Source organism: Scyliorhinus canicula, chromosome 14 (genome assembly GCF_902713615.1).
Source record: "Scyliorhinus canicula chromosome 14, sScyCan1.1, whole genome shotgun sequence".
NCBI lineage: Eukaryota > Metazoa > Chordata > Chondrichthyes > Carcharhiniformes > Scyliorhinidae > Scyliorhinus > Scyliorhinus canicula.
Window position 1 is genome coordinate 55169332 of NC_052159.1, and position 22452 is coordinate 55191783.

At 41.1% G+C, this 22452-nt stretch overlaps 1 protein-coding gene across 4 annotated transcripts in view; it reads left to right on the plus strand.

Annotated features, from left to right (window-relative positions):
- LOC119977858 (palmitoyltransferase ZDHHC20-B-like) overlaps window positions 1-22452 on the plus strand; it is a 130398-nt gene that overhangs the window by 31878 nt on the left and 76068 nt on the right. For all 4 annotated transcript variants that reach the window (XM_038819116.1, XM_038819117.1, XM_038819118.1 and 1 more), the window contains exon 4: window positions 16683-16803. In XM_038819116.1, coding sequence (XP_038675044.1) covers window positions 16683-16803 — 121 coding nt within the window. The remainder of the gene's footprint in view (window positions 1-16682; window positions 16804-22452) is intronic.

Consider the following 22452-nt stretch of genomic DNA (forward strand, 5'->3'; position numbering starts at 1 on the left):
AAGGGTGTGAAGTTGCATGAGTTAACCCACATAACATGTGCTGGTGCATTTGGGTATATGTGAGGTTACATTAGCAACCCTTCAATCCTTAGAAACTGTTCCAGAGTCCATAGAATCTTGGATGATGACCCCTAGTGCAGCCGCTATTTCTAGGGCTACTTCCTTAAGTATTATGGGATGTAGATTATCAGGCCTGGGGATTTATCAGCCTTCACTTCCCCAACACCATTTCAGTTTCTCCCTCTCACTAAACTCTGTGTTCCCCAAACTTTCTGGTACATTATTTGCGTCCTCCTTTATGAAGACAGAACCAATGTATGTATTTATTTGGCCAGCCATTTCTTTGTTCCTCATTATAAATTCCCCTAGATCTGACTGTAAAAACCTACATTTGTCTCCAATCATTTTCTCTTCATATGCCTATAGAAAGCGTTTACAGTAAGTTTTTAGTTCCCCGCAAGCTAACTCTTATGCTCTATTTTTCCCTTAATCGATCCCTCTGTCCTTTTTTAAAAATTAATTTACGGGACATGGCCGACTCTGGTTAGGCCAGCATGCATTGCCCATCCCTAGTTGCCCTTCAGAAGATGGTGGTGAGTTGCCTTCTTGAACCACTGCAGTCCTTGAGGCGTAGGTACACCCACTGTGCTGTTAGGGAGGGAGTTCCAGGATTTTGACAGTGATGGAGCGGCAATGTATTTCCAAGTCAGGGTGATGAGTGACTTGGAGGGGAACCTCCAGGTGGTGGGGTTCCCAGGTATTTGCTGCTCTTGTCCTTCTAGATGGTAGTGGTCGTGGTTTGGTGGGTGTTGCCTAAGGAACTGTGGTGAGTTACTGCAATGCTTCTTGCAGATGGTATACACTGCTGCCACTGTTCGTCAGTGGTGGAGGGTTTGAATGTTTGTGGAAGGGGTAGCAATCAAGCAGGCTGCTTTGTGCTGGAGCTGCACTCACCCAGGCAACAGGAGAGTAATTCCGTTACACTCCTGACTTGTGCCTTGTAGATGGCAGACAGGCTTTGGAGAGTCAGAAGGTGAGTTACTCACTGAATTCTAAACTGCTCCCAGTCCTCAAGTCTGCTGTTTTTTCTGGCTAATCTGTATGCCTCTTCCATGTATCTATTGCTATCTCTAATTTCCTTTATAAGCCATGGTTTGGCCACCATTTCTATTGTGTCAGCAGTCTTTGAATGTTTGCCATTGCCTGCATGTCATCCCTTAAAGTAAAGTTTCCCAATCTAACATAGCCAACGTGTGCCTCATACCATCATAGTTCCCTTTATTTAGATTCAGGACCCAAGTCACTCCATCTTGATAAAGAATTCTATCATATTATGGTCACTCATCTCCAAAGGACCACGCACAACTAGATTGCCAATTATTCCTTTCCAATCACACGATATCCAGTCTAGGATGGCCTTTTCTCAGTTGGTTCCTCAACGTATTGATCCGGAAAACCATCCTGTATACACTCCAGGAATTCCTCTTCTACTGTTGTTACTAATTTGATTTGCCCAATCAATATGCAGATTAAAGTTTCCATCATGGCAATTAAATCATACCCATTTACCTTTATTTGTGTCTTAAATTATCTACCTTGATGCAATTGCTGTGTACATTCAGTTAGTGTGCCCAAAATGTTATCTTTGTAACACTGTTCCACATAGAAACTAATTTGATTCATGAATGCCCTTCCATAAGGGAAAGAAATCTGCCTGGCCTACGTGTGACTTCAGATCCACAGCAGTGTGATTGATTCTTAACTGTTCTCTGAAATATCCGAGCAAGCCTTGCAGTTCAAGGACAATGAGGGATGGGCAGAAAATGTGTGCCTTTATTCTTTCATGGGATGCTCACACCCCATGAAAGAATAAAGAAAAAATATACTCTCGGTCTTCCCCAATGAATAAAAATGACTTGTAAACTACCAATTTTTCAGGTTAACTCTATAGGCTTAGAATTTGGAATAGTGTGACAAAGACAAAATTAAGGGCACTCTATCTGAATGCACACAACATTTGCATCAAGGTAGATAATTTAAGGCACAAAGAAGTAAATGGGTATGACTAATTGCCATTATGGAAATCTCAGGTTGGAAGAACAAAATGTGGAAACTAAGGAGCTAAGAAACACCAAAGGTCAGCAAACAGTAGGAGGTGTTTATAGGCCACCAAACTGCAATGGCTGTGTGGGGTATGGTATTAATCAGGAGATTAGAGATGGGTGATGCAGTAATTATGGGTGTGTTTCACTAAACTCTGTGTTCCCCAACATTTCTGGTACGTTATTTGCGTCCTCCTTTATAAAGACAGAACCAAAGTATGTATTTAGTTAGTAAGCCATTTCTTGGTTCCTCATTATAAATTCCCCTGTCTCTGACTGTAAGGGACCTACATTTGTCTTCAATCATTTTCTTTTCATATACCTTTGGTTACACCGCATCTGGAGTACCGTGCAGTTTTGGTCCTCTTACCTCAGAAAGGATATTATTACCATAGAGGGAGTCCAGCAAAGGTTCACCAGATTTGTTCCTGGAATGGAGGGATTGTCCTATAAAGAAAGATTTGGAAACTAGGCCTGTATTCTATAGAGTTTTGAAGAATGAGAGGTTATCTCATTGAAACCCACAAAATAAATAAAGGAATAGACAGGGTAGATGCAGGTAAGATATTTCCCTTAGTTGGGGAGTCTAGAACCAGGGGACACCATTTCAAAATAAGGGGGAAGCAGGAATGTGTGTTTAATCTGCATATAGACTGGGTAAAACTAATACGCACTGGAAGATGAGTATCTGGAGTGAGTTAGGGATGGTTTTCCAGAACAGTATGTTGAGGAACCTACTAGAAATCTAGTATTAAATGACAAGAAAGGGCTAATAATCTTGTTGTAAAATAACCTTTCGGGATGAATGACTATAATAAAATAGAATTTAACATTATATTTCAAATTAAGGTAGCTCAATCAGAAGCTAGGGTGATAAATTTGAACAAAGGAAATTATGAAGCTTTGAGGGGCAAATTGCCTGAGGTGGATTAGGAAAGTACTTTAAAATGTATGATGGTACACAGTCTTTGAAGAATCATTATGTAGTTTACAGCAATTATACATTCCTTCAAGACACGGAAATGCAAAAAGAAAGTCAGTCAGCTGTGACTGACAGAGGAAGTTAAGGATTGTATAAGATTAAAAGAAAAGGCTTATAATGTTGGCAGGAATAGTAGAAACCTAAGGATTGGGAGTTTTTAGAATACATCAAAGTAAGGCCAGGAAACTGATAAAGGCAGGACAGGATATGAATGCAATCCAGCAAAAACATAAAAATGGGCTGTAAAAGCTCCTTTAGGTATGTGAAAAGGAAAGGAAACGTTTGGCTCAGATAAATGTGGGTCCAATATGGGCAGAGTCAGGAGAATTCATAATGGGGAATAGAGAAATGACAAAGAAACTAAATGATTACTTTGTGTCTATTTTCACCAATGAAGATACAGGAATTCTCCCAGATGTAGCGATCTAAGGGCCTAGGGAGAATGCAGAGTTAAAGGAAATTGGCATAAATAAGAAGATTGTATTGCAGAAATTAATGGGACTGAAAGTTGATAAGTCCAAAGGACCTAATATTTTGCATCCCAGGGCGTTGAAAGATCTTGCGATCGAGGTAGTGGATGCATTGGTGATCATCTTCAAAAATTCTAAAGGTTCTGGAATGGTTACTGCAGATTGAAAGGTAGTAAATCTACCCCACTATTTAAGAAGGGAGGGAGAGAGAAAACTGGGAACTACAGACCTGTTAGCCTTAGGTCAGCCGTAGTGAGAATGCTAGATTCTATTATAAAGGATCTGATAAATGGATACTTGGGTAATCATGATCTGATTGGGCATAGTCAGCATGGATTTATGAATGGGAAATCATGTTTAACGAACTTGTTGGAATCTTTTGAGGATGTTGCTATTGACAAAGGAGAATTGATGGACGTGGTATATTTGGATTTTCAGAAGGCTTTTGATATAGCCCCCCACAGGAGGTTGATTAGCAAAATAAAAGTACATGGCATAGGAGGTAATATACTCACATGGATTAAGGATTGGCTAACAGACAGGAAACGGAGAGTAGGAATAAATGGGCATTCTCAAATTGGCAGGCTGTGGATTGTGGGATACAGCAGGGATCAGTACTTAGGCCTCAGCTGTTAACAATATATATCAGTGATTTGGATGTGGGGTCAAATATAATATTTTCAAGTTCATCCATGATACAAATCTAGGCAGGAATGTGTGTTGTATGGAAATGTAAAACATCTACAGGAGGATTTGGACAGATTTAGTGAGTGGGCAAAAACATGGCAGATGGAATATAATGAAAGGTGAGGTAATTTACTTTGGTAGAAGGAACAGATGTTCAGAATATTTCCTAAATGATAAGGAATTAGAAAGTGTAGATATACAAAGGGACCTGGGTGTCCTTGTCCATAAGGCACTGAAGGCAGGTGCAGCAAGCTGTTAGAAAGGCAAGTGGAATGTTAGCCTTTATCACAAGACAATTTGAGTACAGGAGTAATGAGCTCATGCTTCAATTGTGTAGAAGCTTGGTTAGACCGCATCTGGAGTACTGTGTGCAGTTTTGGTCCCCTTACCTCAGAAAGGATATTATTGCCATAGAGGGAGTGCAACAAAGGTTCACCAGATTTGTGCCTGGGATGGAGGGATTGTCCTATAAAGAGAGATTTGGAAACTGGGCCTGTATTCTCTAGAGTTTTGAAGAATGAGAGGTTATCTCATTGAAACCCACAAAATGTATAAAGGAATAGACGGTAACAATACAAAATAAGGGGGAAGTATTTTAGGACCGAGATTAGGGGAAATTTATTTACACAGAGAATAGTGAATCTTTGGAAATCTCTACCCCAGAGGGCTGTAAAAGCTCAGTCATTGGGTTTAAGGTAGAGATTGATAGATTCTGATTAACAATAACAGGGTTTGGGTGATAATGTGTATGAGGCATTGACGTGTCTGATCAGCCATGATCGTATTGAATAGTCGAGTAGGCTCAATGGCGTACTCCTGTTCCTATTATGACGGGGCTGAACAGACAGGATGCAGGGATAATGTTCCCCTTGGCTGGGGTGTCCGGAACAAGGGGTCATAGTCTCAGTATAAGGTGTAGACCATTTAGGACTCAAATGAGAAATTTCTTCACTCAGAAGTTGGTGAACCAGTGAAATTCTCTACCACAGAAGGTTGTGGAGGACAAATCACTGAATGTATTTAAGGGGGAAATAGATTTCTAAATACTACAGGCACCAAGCGTTATGGGGACAGAGCTAGAGTTATGGCGTTGAGATAAAGGATTAACCATGATCATATTGAATGGCGGAGCAGGCTTGAGGGACCTGGCCTACTCCTGTTCCTATTTTCTGTTTCGATGGTATCCCACAGCAATAAGTCAACCATAAAGTGACTTTCTATATTGAGATTTCTGGTGCCCACGAACAAATGGGAAGTTTCCTTAGTAAGCATTATCTGCAGCTGAATTCACAATACTGAGCAGATACATTGCTGAAGAAGAGGGAAAATGACATGAACAATATTACATTTTCCGAAAGGATGAAAGCTGTCATCAATATTCAATGTGTGTAATGCATGTTACATATTTTGATTTTTTTTTCCCTCCCCTGAAATTTGCTTCTCTCTGCGGCCAAGTTCACATAAAAATAACAGATGGCTGCAAATGTTAATTAGATTGCGAGAAGAAACAGCAAGGTAAAAGGTGATGCCAAAGATCTGCAGCACTCCAGACCTCTGATTACTGCGGTGTTGTGAAAGCCTTGACATTTAAAATAAATTATCCGCCAAAGTTCTGAAGTGATGACTTGCTTTTTCTAAATATCTTGTTTAGTTAATGCAATCTTCAATGGCATGCAATGATTCATTGTAAAGAGCATTTCAGTTTACTTGAAGAATCACATTATCTCTGTGACTAGTCATTGTTATTCCTTGAAAATTGCATTACATTATAGTGAGATATATAGGACTTGAGTTAGATTGCATATATTATTGAAATATTTTAGTGCATGTCATTTTACAGGCTGTTCGAATTAATTGAATGCTAAGAGTTTTTAATGGCAGAAATTATGCATATTTTATAAACTGACAAAAGACATTACAAATACAAAATTGTTTAACTTGATTCTGAGAGCTCAGAAGGGCGCACATTTCAGTCAGTTTAGTTTTCTTTGTCTTGATAGGAACAGGAGTAGGCTATTCACAGTGAAGATACCCTCCATTGTGTTGTGTAGCACTACCACCATGCTAAATGGGATAGACTTTGAACAAATCTACCAACTCAAGATTTGGCATTCATGAGGCAATCAGCAGCAGCAAACCTGTACTCAACCACAATCTGTAGCCTCATGGCCCAGCATATCTCACGCTTTATCATTAGTACCAAGCCAGGGATGAATCCTGGTTCAGAGAAGAATGCAGAAGGGCATAACCAGGATCAACAACAGGCATATCTAAAAATGTGGTGTCCACCTGGTGAAGCTACTACACAGAACTACTTGTGTGCCAAACAGCAACAACAAATAGACAGGCTCAGCAATTGCACAACCAACAAAATCAGATCTAAGCTCTGTAGCCCTGCCACGTCCAGTCGTGAATGGTGGTGGACAATTAAACAACTCACTGAAGGAGGAGGTTTCAGAAATATCCCCATCCTCAATGATGGGGAGGAGCCCAGTACAAAAGATAAGGCTGGAGAGTTTGCAACAATTTTTAACCAAGAGTGTCAAGCAGATGATCTATCTTGGCCTCCTCCAGAAATCCCCAACATCACAGATGTTAATCTTCAGCCAATTTGATTCATTCCCCGTGATATCAAGAAATAGCTGAAGGCACTGGATATAACATCAGCTATGGATACTGACAATGGCAATAGTACTGAAGACCTGCTCTAGAATTTGCCGTGCCTCGAGCCAAGCTGCTCCCATACAATTACAACGCTAGCATCTATCCAGCAAAGTGGAAAATTGTTCAGTGATGTCCTATACACTAGAAATAGGACAAATCCAGCTTGACCAATTAATGCCACATCAGTTTGTTCTCAATCATCAGTAAAGTGATGGAAGGGGTCATCAACTGCGCTCTCAAGTGGCACTTGCTTAGCAATAATCTGCTCGCTGCTGCTCACTTTGCACCATTCGCACAGTACACATTCCCACCTAGTTTTGTGTCCTCCATGAGCTTGGAAATATTATATTTGGTCCTCAAATGATATATTTTGTGAGCAGCTGTGGCCCCAAGTTTTGATTCTTGCTGTATCCCATTAGTCACAGCCTGCCAATGTGATAATGACCTGTTTATTCCTATGCAGTGTTCTGCCTGTTAGCCAAATTAATGCCAGTATATCACTTCCTGTCCCATGTGCTTTAATTTTGCTAACCAATCTCCTGAGGGGGTTCTGTCAAAAGATATCTGAAACTTGAAGTATACTACATCCATTCACCAGTTCCATTACTAACACCCTCAAAACAAACACCCAATAGATTCATTGAACATGATTTCCCATTCATAAATCCATGTTGACTGCACAATCCGATCGTTATGTTCCAAGTGTCCATTTATCACATCCTTTCTAATAGATTCTAATAGCACTTTCCATGCTACCAATGTAAGGCTAACAGTTCTGTAGCTCCCGGTTTTCGCACTCCCTTCCTACTTAAATAGTGGGGTGACATTTGCTACCTTCCAAACTGCAGGAACCATTCCAGAATCTGTAGAATTTTGGAAGAAATGCATCCACTATCTCCAAAGCCTTCTTTTAACACTCTGGGATGCAGAATATTAGATCCGGGACGCTTATCAACTTTCAGTCACATTAATTTCTTCAATACAACCTTCTTACTAATACAAATTTCCTTTAATTCTTTATTCTCCCTTGTGCCTTGGATCTCTGTTTAGGCATGCTTGATTATTTGGTATGTGGAACCATTCCTGTGCAATTTCCAGCATGCCCTTTTCTTTTCCATCCTGTTGTTTACTTTTCCCTCCTGTCCAAGTTTTGTTTCAGTCATAACGGCCATATTTCTCATCCCGATCACATCTGACTTCTGTTTGACACCTTCAATCCTTGTAACTGTTAAAAGCTGTATGTTTTGCTCACAAGAATTGTAAGAGACAAAAGAAACTGATTCCAGTGATGTGTTATTTTGCTAAATCATTTTCGAAAGAAAATTTATGTTGCAAAATCTAAAATGTTGATCACACACAATTGTGTAAAAATCATGAACGAAATTGTTGCTTTCTTGCATGTAACTAAGGTGAAATTTTTAAACTAAGATCTAAGTCATATTCTGTATTTTGGCAACCAATGTATTTTTAGTGTACTTCAGTCCAAAAAGCTTTTTTCACCATCAGAATTGAATGCAGGCTGTTTTGAAATTGGGTGGTACTTTAGAGGTTTAATTTTTCTCCTCCCATCCTGCTCTCGTCAAGTAGTTTCAAAGATTAACACTGCTTTACTGTGCATCTTTTTGGATACCTTACTTTAAGTGGGTTATCAAGGCTGTGGAAGGAGATAAAAGATTCACTACAGCAATATGAGGGAAAGGAAGCTGTAATTCTGAATGAAGATCAGAAAAAATGGGCCTTATTGTTATTGAAAAAGGTAAAGAAGAGCTTGGATAGAAATGTTCAGAATTGTTGATAAGTAAATTGAACAAAAACTATTTCCAGTGGTTAAGAAGTTAACTAGAAACTCCCACGCAAAAGGATAAGCAGGAAGATTTTATTTTTAATGAGAGCTGTTAAGGAATGGAGTACTCGAACAGAAACTATGGTGGAAGCAGAATTTATAATGTTATTAAAAGGGAAGTTAATAAATGTTTAAAAAATACTTTATGTGGATGAATAAAGCGGAGAAATGGGACTATGGATAGCTTTTTCACCTGTGTTGTATGGTATCCTGTGTTATAAAATTCTGTAATCATTCTAATTGTTTGGATGTTACTTTATTGTACCTGCTTGAATGAAGAATTTATTTGTGTGGTCGCGGCCTGTCTTCGCCTCCCCTGAGATTGCATCAACTAGTGCTGCTACATCATTGTGTACAAACAAATTGAGAATGGCCTGGCTGATTTCAACTTCAATTAACCCATCATCTACAGCCTCTGCAGGGAGTTGCAAATTCCCACTGCCTTAATGTTTAAAACAAAATATCCTTGATTTCACTCCTAAATGACTAGCTTTTAACATGATGCCATCTTGTCCTGGATTCCCTGCCAGAGGAAATATGTTCTCTCTATAGATCCTGTCAAAGTTATTTACCATTTAAGGACCTCGATTATATCACCCCTTAATCTTCTAAAATCAAAGAAATGCAGAACTCTATGCAAGTCCATGCAACATCTCAATTTAACATTTAACTTCTTATACCATTCTGGTGAAGGCTTTCCTGAGGTTGTGCCCTCAAAATTGAATGCTGTGCACCAATTGGGGTCTGATTGAGGAGCTGTACAACTGAAGGATAACTCTTCCCCAACTCTCTTTAAATTTCAAAACTTTCATATAAAGGCCTGTGTTCCACTGGCCATTTTTGACTACCTTTTGTGCTGAGCACTAGCTTCTGGCAATTAGTGTAAATGGACAAGCGACTCTGTTGGAAATTGAGCATTTTATTAAAGTGAAAAACAAATCCGACACTAGATTTTCTTGTGATTTCATATATTAAGATCCACTCAGCTTCCTGAAAAGGCTTTGAGCTTATGCCAGTAGTTTCAGATTCAGTTAATTAAATCTCACCAAGTAAAATTGGCTCATGTAACCTTGTAATACAATTCCATGTAATACGGTGGAGAAATATGTAAAATTTAACTTAGTCCAAGTAAGCTTTTGATTTATGACCATTTTTGTTTCCTGTTTTCAATTTCTTCTATCCTTAACTGAGCAGATGGGAAGGGAACGCTTTCCAGGTTTCTGCCACTTTTGAACCATCTGCTAGTGTACGCATAAAACTGGCTCTTGGTGACTCATGGTTCTTCTCTTTCTTCCGCTCCTCCTGCTCCAGTGGGGATCCATCTGTTCTTCACTCAATTCCTGGTAGTTTATTTGAAGTTAGGAAGTTGTCATATGGGAAGGTGGCATTGGAATCCATATCCTTCCTATCTGTAGTGAAGTTTGTTAAGTATTCTAAGCTAGAGTAATAGTAATGAATAGTTTCATTAAGGTTTATGGAAGATTAAGCAGTGAATTGCAGAAAAGTTGAAGTGAGGTGTATATTCTCTTAAATATTTAGATTGTATCATGCTTAATCTTGCTTTTGAAAAACACTCCTGTATGAGCCAATTTTGCTTGGTGAGAACTAATTAACTGGATCTGAAACTATGGCATACTTTTCTGCATCTCTGTCCTGCACTAAACAAAATTGAAATAAAAATTAGCCAGAAAATATAGGTCATGTGGCCTGGACTTTGCTGTTGTAATGATGATGAATCTATCAGATTTTGCTGTAATTCCAACTATGAAAGTGCCTGCAGCCTCTGGCATCAACATAAGCACAGTTAAATGCGGAAATCCAGATGTTGCTGTCAGTGATTTTCTGCTCCTCCAAGATGTGTTGTTGAAGTTCCCATTTCTGAATTTTTCTGAAATCACTTTTACTGGGTGAACTTCCACTTCTATGTTGTTAGTCTGGCTGGTTTGTCAAATTTCACCCGTATGATTTTTTTAAAATCCAGAGATTTAACTTTTAAAAAAATGTTTGATATTTCGACTTCTACCTTAAATCCACGTGTACAGTATATCCCAATCGGTATTTCACGATCAATGTAAAATGATTAAAATGTGAAGAAAATCAGTGATTACTTCCGTGTTTGCTGCCCAAAAGAATTCTTCAATGTGATTAGCTGCTTAGCCTACTTGATGACATCACTGTGGCTGGACACAGGAAAAATTGTATAAGGGAAGGCCAAATTCACACCACACAGTTTGCTAGATCTTTGTGAGCAGCTTTGTTTGAGATCAGTACCGAGTGGCATTGCTTCACCACAAACTCAAGATCTGGACCACTGTAACCAGATCTCTGCGGTACCCACTAGTCATTGCCTGCCAATCAGAAACCCCCCCCCTATTTATTCCAAGTTTTTGCTTCCTGTCTGCTAACCAGCTTTCTGGCCATCTCAAAACATCTCAAGATGTTAATGACATGGACCTGTCCAAGTTTGCAGAGGAGCCAGGAAATTGGGAACCACAGTAAATTGTATGGATTTAAACCAGCAGTTGCTTTGGAACATAGATGAACAAAACTGTGGCAAATGAAGTTCATTGTGAGGTTATTAACTTTGGGTCTGAGAAAGGAAAATCATAATTTCTTATTGTCAACAGAGGAATGAGGAACTTTGTGTCCATCACTGAAAGTGCACAAATACAGAAAGTATTCAAAAAAAGCCAATAGGACTTCGACATTTATCTTAGAGGGTGGAATTCATTAGTGAGGAAATTGTGCTTCAGTTGTATGGAACCTTGGTAAGACCGATCTGGAGTACTCCATTCAGTTTTGGGCACAAATGTCAGGAAATCTATATTGCCTCGGTGTTACAGTGCAGATTCACCAGCATTCTACCAGAGCTTAAAGGGTTAAATAAGAGGGCAGGTTGCATAAATGGCTTATATTCCCTTGAGTTTTAAGGGATAATCTATTTGAGATGTGTAAAGCATAAGAAGGATCTGGTGGGTTGGATACAAAGAAACTATTTCCTCTGGTGGGAGAATCAGTAATAAAGGGACATGATCTGAGAATTAGACCAGGCCATTTAGGTGAAGGGGACAATTTCTTCAAATGTCTGATTATTATTACAGTCAGATTTTCTGATAGGTGTACCTTTCAATAATGTTACATGTAATGGATAGGTGGTATTGTTTATATATATATATATATATATATATATATATTTTTTTATATATATATATACACACACATACATATATATATATGTGTGTGTGTGTGTATATATATTATTTTATATTCACTGTTGGAAGCAGACCATTGACATGGAAGGTAGTAATTGCTTAATCCACAAGAGTGGTCATTTTAGATAATAAAGGATCAGAACCACACCGCTTTCCTTGTAATTTGCAAATTAGAAAAGCAAGAGACCACACCCTTTAAACAATGGAAAAAAGTATTGCCAGGAAATTATTAAGAAGAGCATTACAAGAGTCAGGTTTTATTGACACTGGTGCTCCCAGTGCAATATTATTTAGCTTGTATTAAGTAATGAACTACAGAAACTCAGTTGCTCAAACACCTGTTTAGGGAGCAGATAATGTCCTTTGGTCTTGCTCCTCCTGCCGTACATTTTGAATCTCGACGTATGTATTCTCTCAAAAGCAACTGTTGCATTCTGTTAATGTATGTTTTGGTTCATTTGAAATACATAACTTTTTTAAAATATACCTTGATCTAAATATACCTTTAGATACTTAAAAGTGGCTAAAAAGGAGTTGTGCTTTTCCTACCTGTTCAAAGAAGCACCAGAACTGCATCAGAATACTAACCTAGAAATTGGATTGTGTTTAAAACTGGGTGTGATTCTAATGTAGGACCATGGCCTCATTAAGATTATAACTTTGTGGGTGCCTGTCACAGCCCAAGAGGCAGTTTGTCTTGCAGGGAACAGCTCAGACAAGTTGATATGGGTATCTGAGAGGGAGGGGAGAATCTAATGTTGAGCCAGAAGGAGCACTTCTGTTCCTTCTGCATCTACAATAAGCTATGTCAAAAAAGGAAACTTATCTTTTGGATATTAATTGTGAGCAGCCCAGCAACCCAGGCTCCAGAGTTCAAATCTCAATTGTGATACTGAATTCAGTAATGTGTACTTTATGGACTGTGACCAGAAAAAATACCTTGAAAGCTGCTGTTATAGTTGTAAAAATCCTTTTGTCCACTAACGTATTTCAGGAACGGGAATCTGATATTCCCATCTTGTCTTCCCTTCATGTGACTCCAAACCCACAATATGTGATTGATGCCTAATGCACTCTGAAGTGGTTAATTGTAAAGCAAAAGGACTACAGCAGTTTAAGGAGAAAACCAACTAACATAACTTTGGGTCAGCTAAAGATGGGAAATATATGTGACGTGTCATAATATACACATAGGTATATGATGGTGCACAGATAGGCAGTGATTGACACAACAGGATGATCAGTGAACACACAGAACGTAGCAGCCAATCACCAGACAGGACACGACCACTATAAAGCCAGAGGGCACGAGTTTTCCCGCTCTCTCGGGATCCAGCCTCTGAGACAGTCAGAGCCTGTGAGCAGCTACTAGAACATACACCATGTGGTAGTAAGATAGTCTAGTCAGGTTAACCTCAGGTCTCCAGTCAAGTCAGCATAGTGTCAACCCACAGTTAAAGTATGTATGATAGTTTAGAGTTCAATAAAATCGAGTTGCATTTCTTCAAGTGTTGGAAGCCTGTCCCTCTCACTGCTGCAGTAAACGCAGTCCTCGCAGACCCAGCTTACCCAACACATCATGACCTTGCTGGCATTTTCCTGTTCCAAACACATTATATAGAAAGACTTCTCCTAAAGGAGGGAATCTGCTTCCTTTCCATCTTAGATAATGATTAATAATGACACAATTTCCTTCTCCCATTAGCAATACTGTGTGATATTGGTTGTTGTATTTTGCTGAAGGAATTCGTGGATGTCAGTATACCAGGAATTGTAATCTCCTGCAGTTGATTCATTGGCTTAAATTTCCTTTACAAAGACCCTCTAGAATCACTATGTCAAAAATCTGTTGAATGAAATGTAAATAATTTACACCAGAACACTTCCAATGTTCTTCACGTCTTTGAGTGCTTTTTGGGCAGAAGAAATGGTTGCCAAGCAAGAGGTGTGGGCATCTAAAATGGCTGCCTGCAAAGGGTAATGGGAGCTGTGGTCAAGCTGGGACACAGTCCGTGCACAGCCACTGTGTATTGTGCAAAGGAAAAACCAGACCAAACTGAAACCTGCACCTGTGAGAGGTCAGTCACCGATTTCCCCAGGACAATAGACTCAAATCAAGGAATAGCAACAGTAGCAGACTTCCCGGCGCCGCTCCCCATAATTTGGAAAGTCATACACACTTGGAACAATAACGACTAGGACCCGCCCAGCTATCAAGGTACCCGCCCTTAATTGGCCAGTATTGATCAGAGTGGTTGAGACTCTATCGATCCATTGGACCTTGAGTTAACCCCGCCCAAAAGGATGCGAAAGAGATTGGATTTGTTTATTGTCACGTGTACCGAGATACAGTGAAAAGTATTTTTCTGCGAGCAGCTCAACAGATCATTAAGTACATGGGAAGAAAAGGGAATAAAAGAAAATACATAATAGGGCAACACAAGATATACAATGTAGCTACATAAGCACCGGCATTGGATGAAGCATACAGGGTGTAGTGTTAATGAGGTCAGTCCATAAGAGAGTCATTTAGGAGTCTGGTGACAGTGGGGAAGAAGCTGTTTTTGAGTCTGTTTGTGCGTGTTCTCAGACTTCTGTATCTCCTGCCTGATGGAAGAAGTGTGAGTATGCCGGGTGGGAGGGATCTTTGATTATGCTGCCTGCTTTCCCCAGGCAGCGGGAGGTGTAGACCTGTGTGATGGCTGGGCGGTGTTCATGACTCTCTGAAGTTTCTTCCGGTCCTGGGCCGAGCAGTTGCCATACCAGGCTCTGATGCAGCCCGATAGGATGCTTTCTATGGTGCATCTGTAAAAGTTGATAAGGGTTAATGTGGACCTGCCGAATTTCCTTAGTTTCCTGAGGAAGCATAGGCGCTGTTGTGCTTTCTTGGTGGTCGCGTCGACGTGGTTGGGCCAGGACAGATTTTTGGAGATGTGCACCCCTAGGAATTTGAAACTGCTAACCATCTCCACCTCGGCCCCGTTGATGCTGACAGGGGGGTATACAGTACTTTGCTTCCGGAAGTCAATGACCAGCTCTTTATTTTTGCTGGTATTGAGGGAGAGATTGTTGTCGCTACACAGTTCCACTAGGTTCTCTATCTCCCTCCTGTATTCTGACACATCATTATTCGAGATCCGGCCCACTATGGTCGTATCGTCAGCAAACTTGTAGATGGAGTTGGAACCAAATTTTGCCATGCAGTCGTGTGTGTACAGGGAGTAGTGTAGGGGGCTAAGTGCGCATCCTTGTGGGGCACCGGTATTGAGGACTATTGTGGAGGAGGAGTTGTTGTTCATTCTGACTGATTGTGGTCTGTTGGTCAGAAAATCGAGGATCCAGTTGCAGAGTGGGGGGCCAAGCCCTAGGTTTTGGAGCTTTGATATGAGCTTGGTTGGGATTATGATGTTGAAGGCGGAGCTGTAGTCAATAAATAGGAGTCTGATGTAGGAGTCCTTGTTTTCGAGATGCTCTAGGGATGAGTGTAGGGCCAGGGAAATGGCGTCTGATGTGGACCGGTTGCAACGGCATGCAAATTGCAGTGGATCAAGATGTTCTGGGAGTATGGAGGTGATGCGCTTCATGATCAACCTCTCGAAGCACTTCATTACGACTGAAGTCAGAGCCACCCAGAAGAAGGATAAGAAGCCCTGCGCACTAGGAATCGGTCTCTTTTGGGATCGGCCTGTGCCCATACCAACTGCAGCATAATGACCAGCCAAGTTCAAGACCGCGATCGCTACCTGAGAGAGAGACGAGCCGCAGCCGAGACGAACCTGATGATTTCCAGCCGACACACGCGGGGACTCAGATAAAGGCCTTATCTACCTGCATAGAGCCGGTCATCCAGAAGTTAAGTAAAGGTCATCTTAGTTGATAGGTGTAGTTTAATACATTGCCGCATGTATCATTGCACATAGAAAAATGTCTTGTGTTTAATAATAAACTGTCGTTTGAACTAACATGCTGGCTGTGTGGTCATTTGGTCAATACAAGAAACATACTCGCAGCTTGTGGTTTGATAATAAAGAGGCAACAAGGGAAAGAATGAAAAAAGAAAGTTTGGACAAGGTTAAGGTTGAAAGGAAAAGAATTTGAGACTTTTGAAAGCAGAACGAGGTGTTAAGTCAGGGAGGGACTTTAGAAAGAAATGCCAGAGGACAAGATGGAGTAGTTGAAAAAGTAATCTCCAGTGGTAAGAATAAAAAGAACAATATTTTATTGGCAAAGGTGAAAGAAAATGGTTTGTAATATAATGAACATGGAGTTGATTAATAAACCAGTGTTCCACACTTCAGACTTAGCTTGATAGATTGATGGTGTCAGGGCAAATGGATACTGTGGATTGAAGATTGCCACATTAATATTTGGTAACTAAATCTGAACCAATATCTGCAATGCTAATGAAAAAATACAGCAAACATCAATGTTCTACCAATAAATGCTGTCAGCATGAACTTGGACACATTAGTGAATAAATCTAACAAGATTTGGGTCCCTGAAAGCTAATGTAGCTGTATGAAGTATCATGTTACGTATTCTGCTTGGAAGATTATATATTGTATCTTTATAGAAAACCATATGAAATTGAAATTGCTGGTTGTCACTGTCAGATTAACATGATTGAAGGAGTAATTTAAATGAGGGACTTAAAATGGGCTGTGAAGGAAAAGATGGTGGTGAATTTTAGAACGGAATGTAATGCACTCCATTTTCTTGCAGTTCAGGTTAGTCAACACCGATAAGGAACAGTATGATCGGGAAGAAAGACCAGAAGCGCAGCAAGAAATTCTTAAGAGAGTTGCCAAGGACTTGCCTGTTTATACCAGAACTGCAAATGGAGGTAAATTGCTATTCTAGTTATGTGAGCAATTAATAAGAGCAAGTAATAAGAAACGCACAAAATACTCATTTTTGGAAAATTGCATTCTAAAATCATACACTGCATTATTTTCATATATCCCTTTGCTCCCATGTTGGTTATTGTATTTGTGTGAGATTATTTTTAAAGTTGGTATTGTCCTAAAATTTAAGAATTTCCCACCTTCCTTGTATTCCTCAAATGACAATTTTGAACGTCACTTGAAAAACAAGGGCACAAAATCGTTGTTCATCATCATTGAGAATGACTTGATAGTATCATCATGGGTTCCAGACGGGTTGTCGGGTTACTGAGGGAACCAACATCAGGAACTAACTTACTTGACTTCATCTTCACTGAAGATCTGTCTGACCCAAACATGTCTGCGACAATAGTACTGGTTGGAGAGATGATCACAGACCTCTTATGAAGTTAAATCGTATATTCACAGTAATAACATGTTTTATCATGTACGGTGATACTATTGCCATGTTCAGTGGGGCAAACCTGAGGTCAGATCGAGCAGTCGGAACGCTGTGGGAATTCAGCAACTGCAGAATTTTATATTAGACTGTAACCTTATAGCCCAACACATCCTTCATTCCTGAATCACCATCAAGCTGGGGGATCACCACCAAAATTTCTAGTATTCAAGGGGATACCGGGACAGCAAAATGTATCCTTTGGAAGGATTTTTGTCTGGTACAATAGAAAATTGATTTTCAGCTGTTCCTTCGCCAATAATTTAAATAAATCCTCAACCCTGTCCGAACGCACTGGTTCACCATGCTCAGCAGCTGAGGAAAGGCGTGTGTGACCTCACTGGAGTAGGTCTCAGCGTGCACATGTCCTGCACATGTCCAGCACGGTAGCATTGTGGATAGCACAATTGCTTCACAGCTCCAGGGTCCCAGGTTCGATTCCGGCTTGGGTCACTGTCTGTGCGGAGTCTGCACATCCTCCCCGTGTGTGCGTGGGTTTCCTCCGGGTGCTCCAGTTTCCTCCCACAGTCCAAAGATGTGCAGGTTAGGTGGATTGGCCATGATAAATTGCCCTTAGTGTCCAAAATTGCCCTTAGTGTTGGGTGGGGTTACTGGGTTATGGGGATAGGGTGGAGGTGTTGACCTTGGGTAGGGTGCTCTTTCCAAGAGCCGGTGCAGACTCAATGGGCCGAATGGCCTCCTTCTGCACTGTAAATTCTATAAACCGAGTGACACTACAATACAGAGAAACCAACATGCTGAATAACAAAAGTAGCATACTGTAGACATGGCTGAAAAACATTGCATCTCTTCAACAACAGTGTGGATGACTGTTACCCAACAGGAGGGAGGAGGTGGCTCCATGAAATCCTCATCTTCAACCATGATAAATCCAGGACAAGAGTGTAGGAGACAAAGTTGGTATTTGCAATCATGTTTTGTAAAAGTGCCAAAGGTTCGTGAGATCCAAGAATCACGGTTGCTAATGTCTATCCAGTATCTAGCCAATCTGGTACGATTCCATATGATATTAAGAAGCAACTAAAGGCAGAGGACACAGAAAAGGCTCTGGGCTACAACATTTACGAACTGTATTGCTGAATACGATGTGGAGGATTACTCAAAATGTCCTCTCTACAGAAACAAATCTAACCTAACCAATTACTTCCCTCTTAATTTCTTGGGAATCATCACTGATGCCATCAGGCAATGCTCCTTCACCAGTAACCTGCTTATTGACATTCAGTTAAGATTCGACAAGAGCTGAAATCTAAAGAGTAAGCACCCTCAAAATCAGAAATTTAGTCGTGTGGCTCCAAAGAGCCCAAGGAATGCAGAAGTCAAGTGAAAAAGCTTCAGGTGGTTGCAACCATTCCTCATGTAAAGGAAGATGATTATAATTATCAAAGGCCAATCATCATAGCTCCAAGACACTGATGCAGGAGTTCCTTGGCAATGCATTCTCGGCCAAACTTCCCTGGTTCATGAATGATCTTCACACCATCATTTGGTCAGGAGTGGGGATTTTTGTTAATGATTCCACAATATTTTCACTTTTAGGTGTCATTCAATTTAAACAGACATGTCAGGGACTTAAGATGAACAAGTTCCATTATACTCAAAATCTATTATTTTCTCCGCTTTAAATTACTGTAACAAGATAATTATGGAGCATTGTCATGTATTCCTTATCTGAAAATATGGTCCAATTATTTGTTGCTAATGACAAACATCAATTGGTAGCATCTGTTCTTTCTAAGAGGTTTGTTCATTTCATTTATTTTCAATAATTACCTGAGATTCCAGCTTTAACCATCTGGCCTTCCCAGAGCACAGTAACATAATTTAAAACACCTATTTTCCTACTTTTTATAATACTTGTTCGAACTGTCGTTGGGACACTTGCTCGGAACTGCCATTTTCAGTCCAAAATGAGGCTTCTTTGGAACTGTTGTTTCGAGTCCGGTAGGACACTTCTTCGGGACTGTTGTTTCAAGTCCGGTAGGACACTTCTACGTAATTGTTCGGAAGAGATCAGAAGCACCGTTTCCCTCTCCACAGATGCTGCCTGATCTCCTGAGTGTTCCAACACTTTCTGTTTTAATTTCAGATCTTCAGCATCCTCAGTATTTTACTTTAACTTTCAGAAATCATGTATAGCTCTTCTGTGGCTGAGCTGCAGTTCTTTGGATGCTTTGTTTAACTGCACTGACTCCTCTCTCACACGTGGTTGCAATGTTCAGAAAAGAAAGGACACCATTACCCATATAATGGCTGTGTGTGTGTGTAGGAAAGACAGCCTAAGCATTCAAGAAACGTTTCAGTCAGAGAAGTGGGAAGTGATTGCTTATTTCATGTGGTGCCTCAACTTCACTGTATTGGTTTTGAAAGCACAGCAGATTCAATTGCATCACAATTTGTTATGATCCCAGCTGCTGTTAATACTGGACAAGTTAAATCCCAGAGTGAAACCTGGCTTATTGACTTTCTTCCCCCAGAAACTGTGAAGGGAATTTGCTGTACAAATTCAGAGGACTCTGCTAATAAACTTTTAATGCAAACAATAAAATATTTATTAGACCAAGAAAAGTTAACTATATGGCACCAGAGAAAAAGGATGGAAAGTCCTCAATAGGACAAGACAACGATTCAAACTCTCACTATTCCTTTACCCCAGCAACTCTTACTTGCAGAATGAAGAATTACCACTAGCTTGACACAAAGGCTTCTCAGTTGAGACTGAAACAGTTGCAAATAGGTTTCTTCTGGTGAAATCCTGAGCATTTACTTGATGCTTCTCATCCAACTTGTATCTCTCCCCGAGACACCCAAAAACCGTACTCTAAACTCAATGTTTCTTCAAATTTGGAACTCTCTTTTCCCCCAAATGACTGGATAGTGATTGAAATTTTTAAGACTGAGAATATTAGGTTGATGTTAGAGGGTCAAGGCGCTTAAGGCACATAAAAGGAGCAAAGGCACATAAAAGAAAATAAAAGGAATGAAACTGGACAGATCACCCAGCATTGACCTAGGTACCAGAAATGACAACGGCAAACCTAGCCCTGTCAACCGTGCCAAGTCTTCCTCACTAATATCTGGGAGCTTGTGCCAAAATTGGGAGTGCTGTCTTACAGTTTAGTCAAGCAACAGCCTGACATAGTCATCCTCACGAAATCATACCTTACAAGTCATGTCTCCGACACCGCCATCACCATTCCTGGGTATATCCTGTCCGCACAGTGGTGTATAGTCGGGAAGGAATTGCCAAGGGGGTCCTCAACATCCATGCTGGACCCCATGAAGTCTCCTGCTGATTACCACCTACATCCCCCCATAGCTAATGAATCAGTAACTCCACCATGTTGAACACCGCTTGGAAGAAGCACGGAGGGTGGTAAGGGCAATGTACTCTGGATGGGTGACTTCAGTATCCATCACCAAGAGTGGTTCAGGAGTGCCACCATAGTCCGAACTGGTCGGGTCCTAAAGGATGTAGGTGCTCGGCTGGGACTGTGGCAGCTGATGAGAGAACCAACAAGAGGGAAAAACATACTTGTCCTTGTCCTCACCAACTTGCCTGCTCTAGGTGATTCGGTAAGGGTGAGGAGACGAAGTTCCGTCTTCGCATTGACGAAAACCTGCATCATGAGTGTGTGCTAAATGGGATAGACTTCGAAAAAATTTGTCAACTTGAGACTTGGCATCCATTAGGCACTGTGGACCATCAGCAATAGCAGAATTGTACTCGACCACAATCTGCAACCTCATGGCTGGGCATTTCCCACTCTACCATTACTACCTATCGTGGTTCTTTTTTTTAAAAATGTTTTTATTAAGGTGTGTGTGTGTGTGTGTGTGTGTATATATATATATATATATACATCAAACACAACCAAAACCAAAAAGAGATAAAGCAGGAAATCTCATAACAAATAGATAACCAACACCGCCCTTCCTGCCATGCCCCCCACCCTCTCTGCCTCCTCTTTTTTTTAAACCCCAAAGTGTACCCCTCCGTCCCCTGCTGACTTAACTATCCTGGAAGAAGTCGATAAATGGGCAAACCATCCACAGACCCCTCTCAAGGCAAACTTGATTTTTTCCAGCATCAGGAATTCCACGAGGTTGCTCACCCAAACCCCCGGTTTCGGCTGCTCCGAGCCCCTCCATGCCAACAGGATTTGTCTCCGAACTACCAGCGAGTCAAAGGCCAAAACATCGGCTTCTCTCACCCCCTGGACTCACGGGTCTTGTGACATTCCAAAAATTGCCAATTCCGGACTTGGGACCACTTTCACCCTCAGCACCTCAGACATCACGTCAGCGAACCCCCATCAAAATCGGAACTTTTATCTCCAGCTTTGGAAAGGCACAAAACATGGGAACATGGTTCGCAGGCATCACCCTGCGCATCACCCACACCTATCCTCTACACCCTCAAAAAACCTGCTCTTTCTGTCCACCGACATATGAACCCTATGGACTACTTTAAATTGAATGAGGCGAAGCCTAACGCATGAAGAGGATGTATTCACCTTTCTCATAGCCTCCTCCCATAACCTAGCCTCCAGCACCCTCCCCAGCTCTTCCTCCCCCGTCTGCTTAATTTCTCCTATCGGGGCGTCCTTCCAGTCCATTAATTCTTTATAAATCTCTGACACCTTGCCCCCACCAACCTCTATTTTCGACACCACTTTGTCCTGCAACGCCGGGGCAGTAGGTCAGGAAAAGACGCCACCTCACATAGTTTCACACCTGCAATTGCCGGAACCGATTCCCGCTGGGCAGCTCATATTCCTCTACCAGTTCCTCCAAGCTCGAGAATCTGCCCCACATGAATAGGTCCCCAAACCACTCTATCCCCACCTGCCGCCACCCCTGGAACTCCACATCCAGCCATCCCCTGGAACAAATCTGTGATTCCCACAGATAGGAACCCAAACTGAGGCCCCTTCCAGCCTCGGGTGCTGCCTCCACTGTCCCTACGCCCTCGGGGCCACCACCACTACCGGACTTGTGGAGTACCTGGCCAGCGAGAACGGCAAGGCACCATCAACAGTGCTCCCAAGCTGGTGCCCTTACACGAGGCTGTCTCCATCCGCTCACACACCAACCCTTCCCTTGCTACCCACTTCATTACATTTGC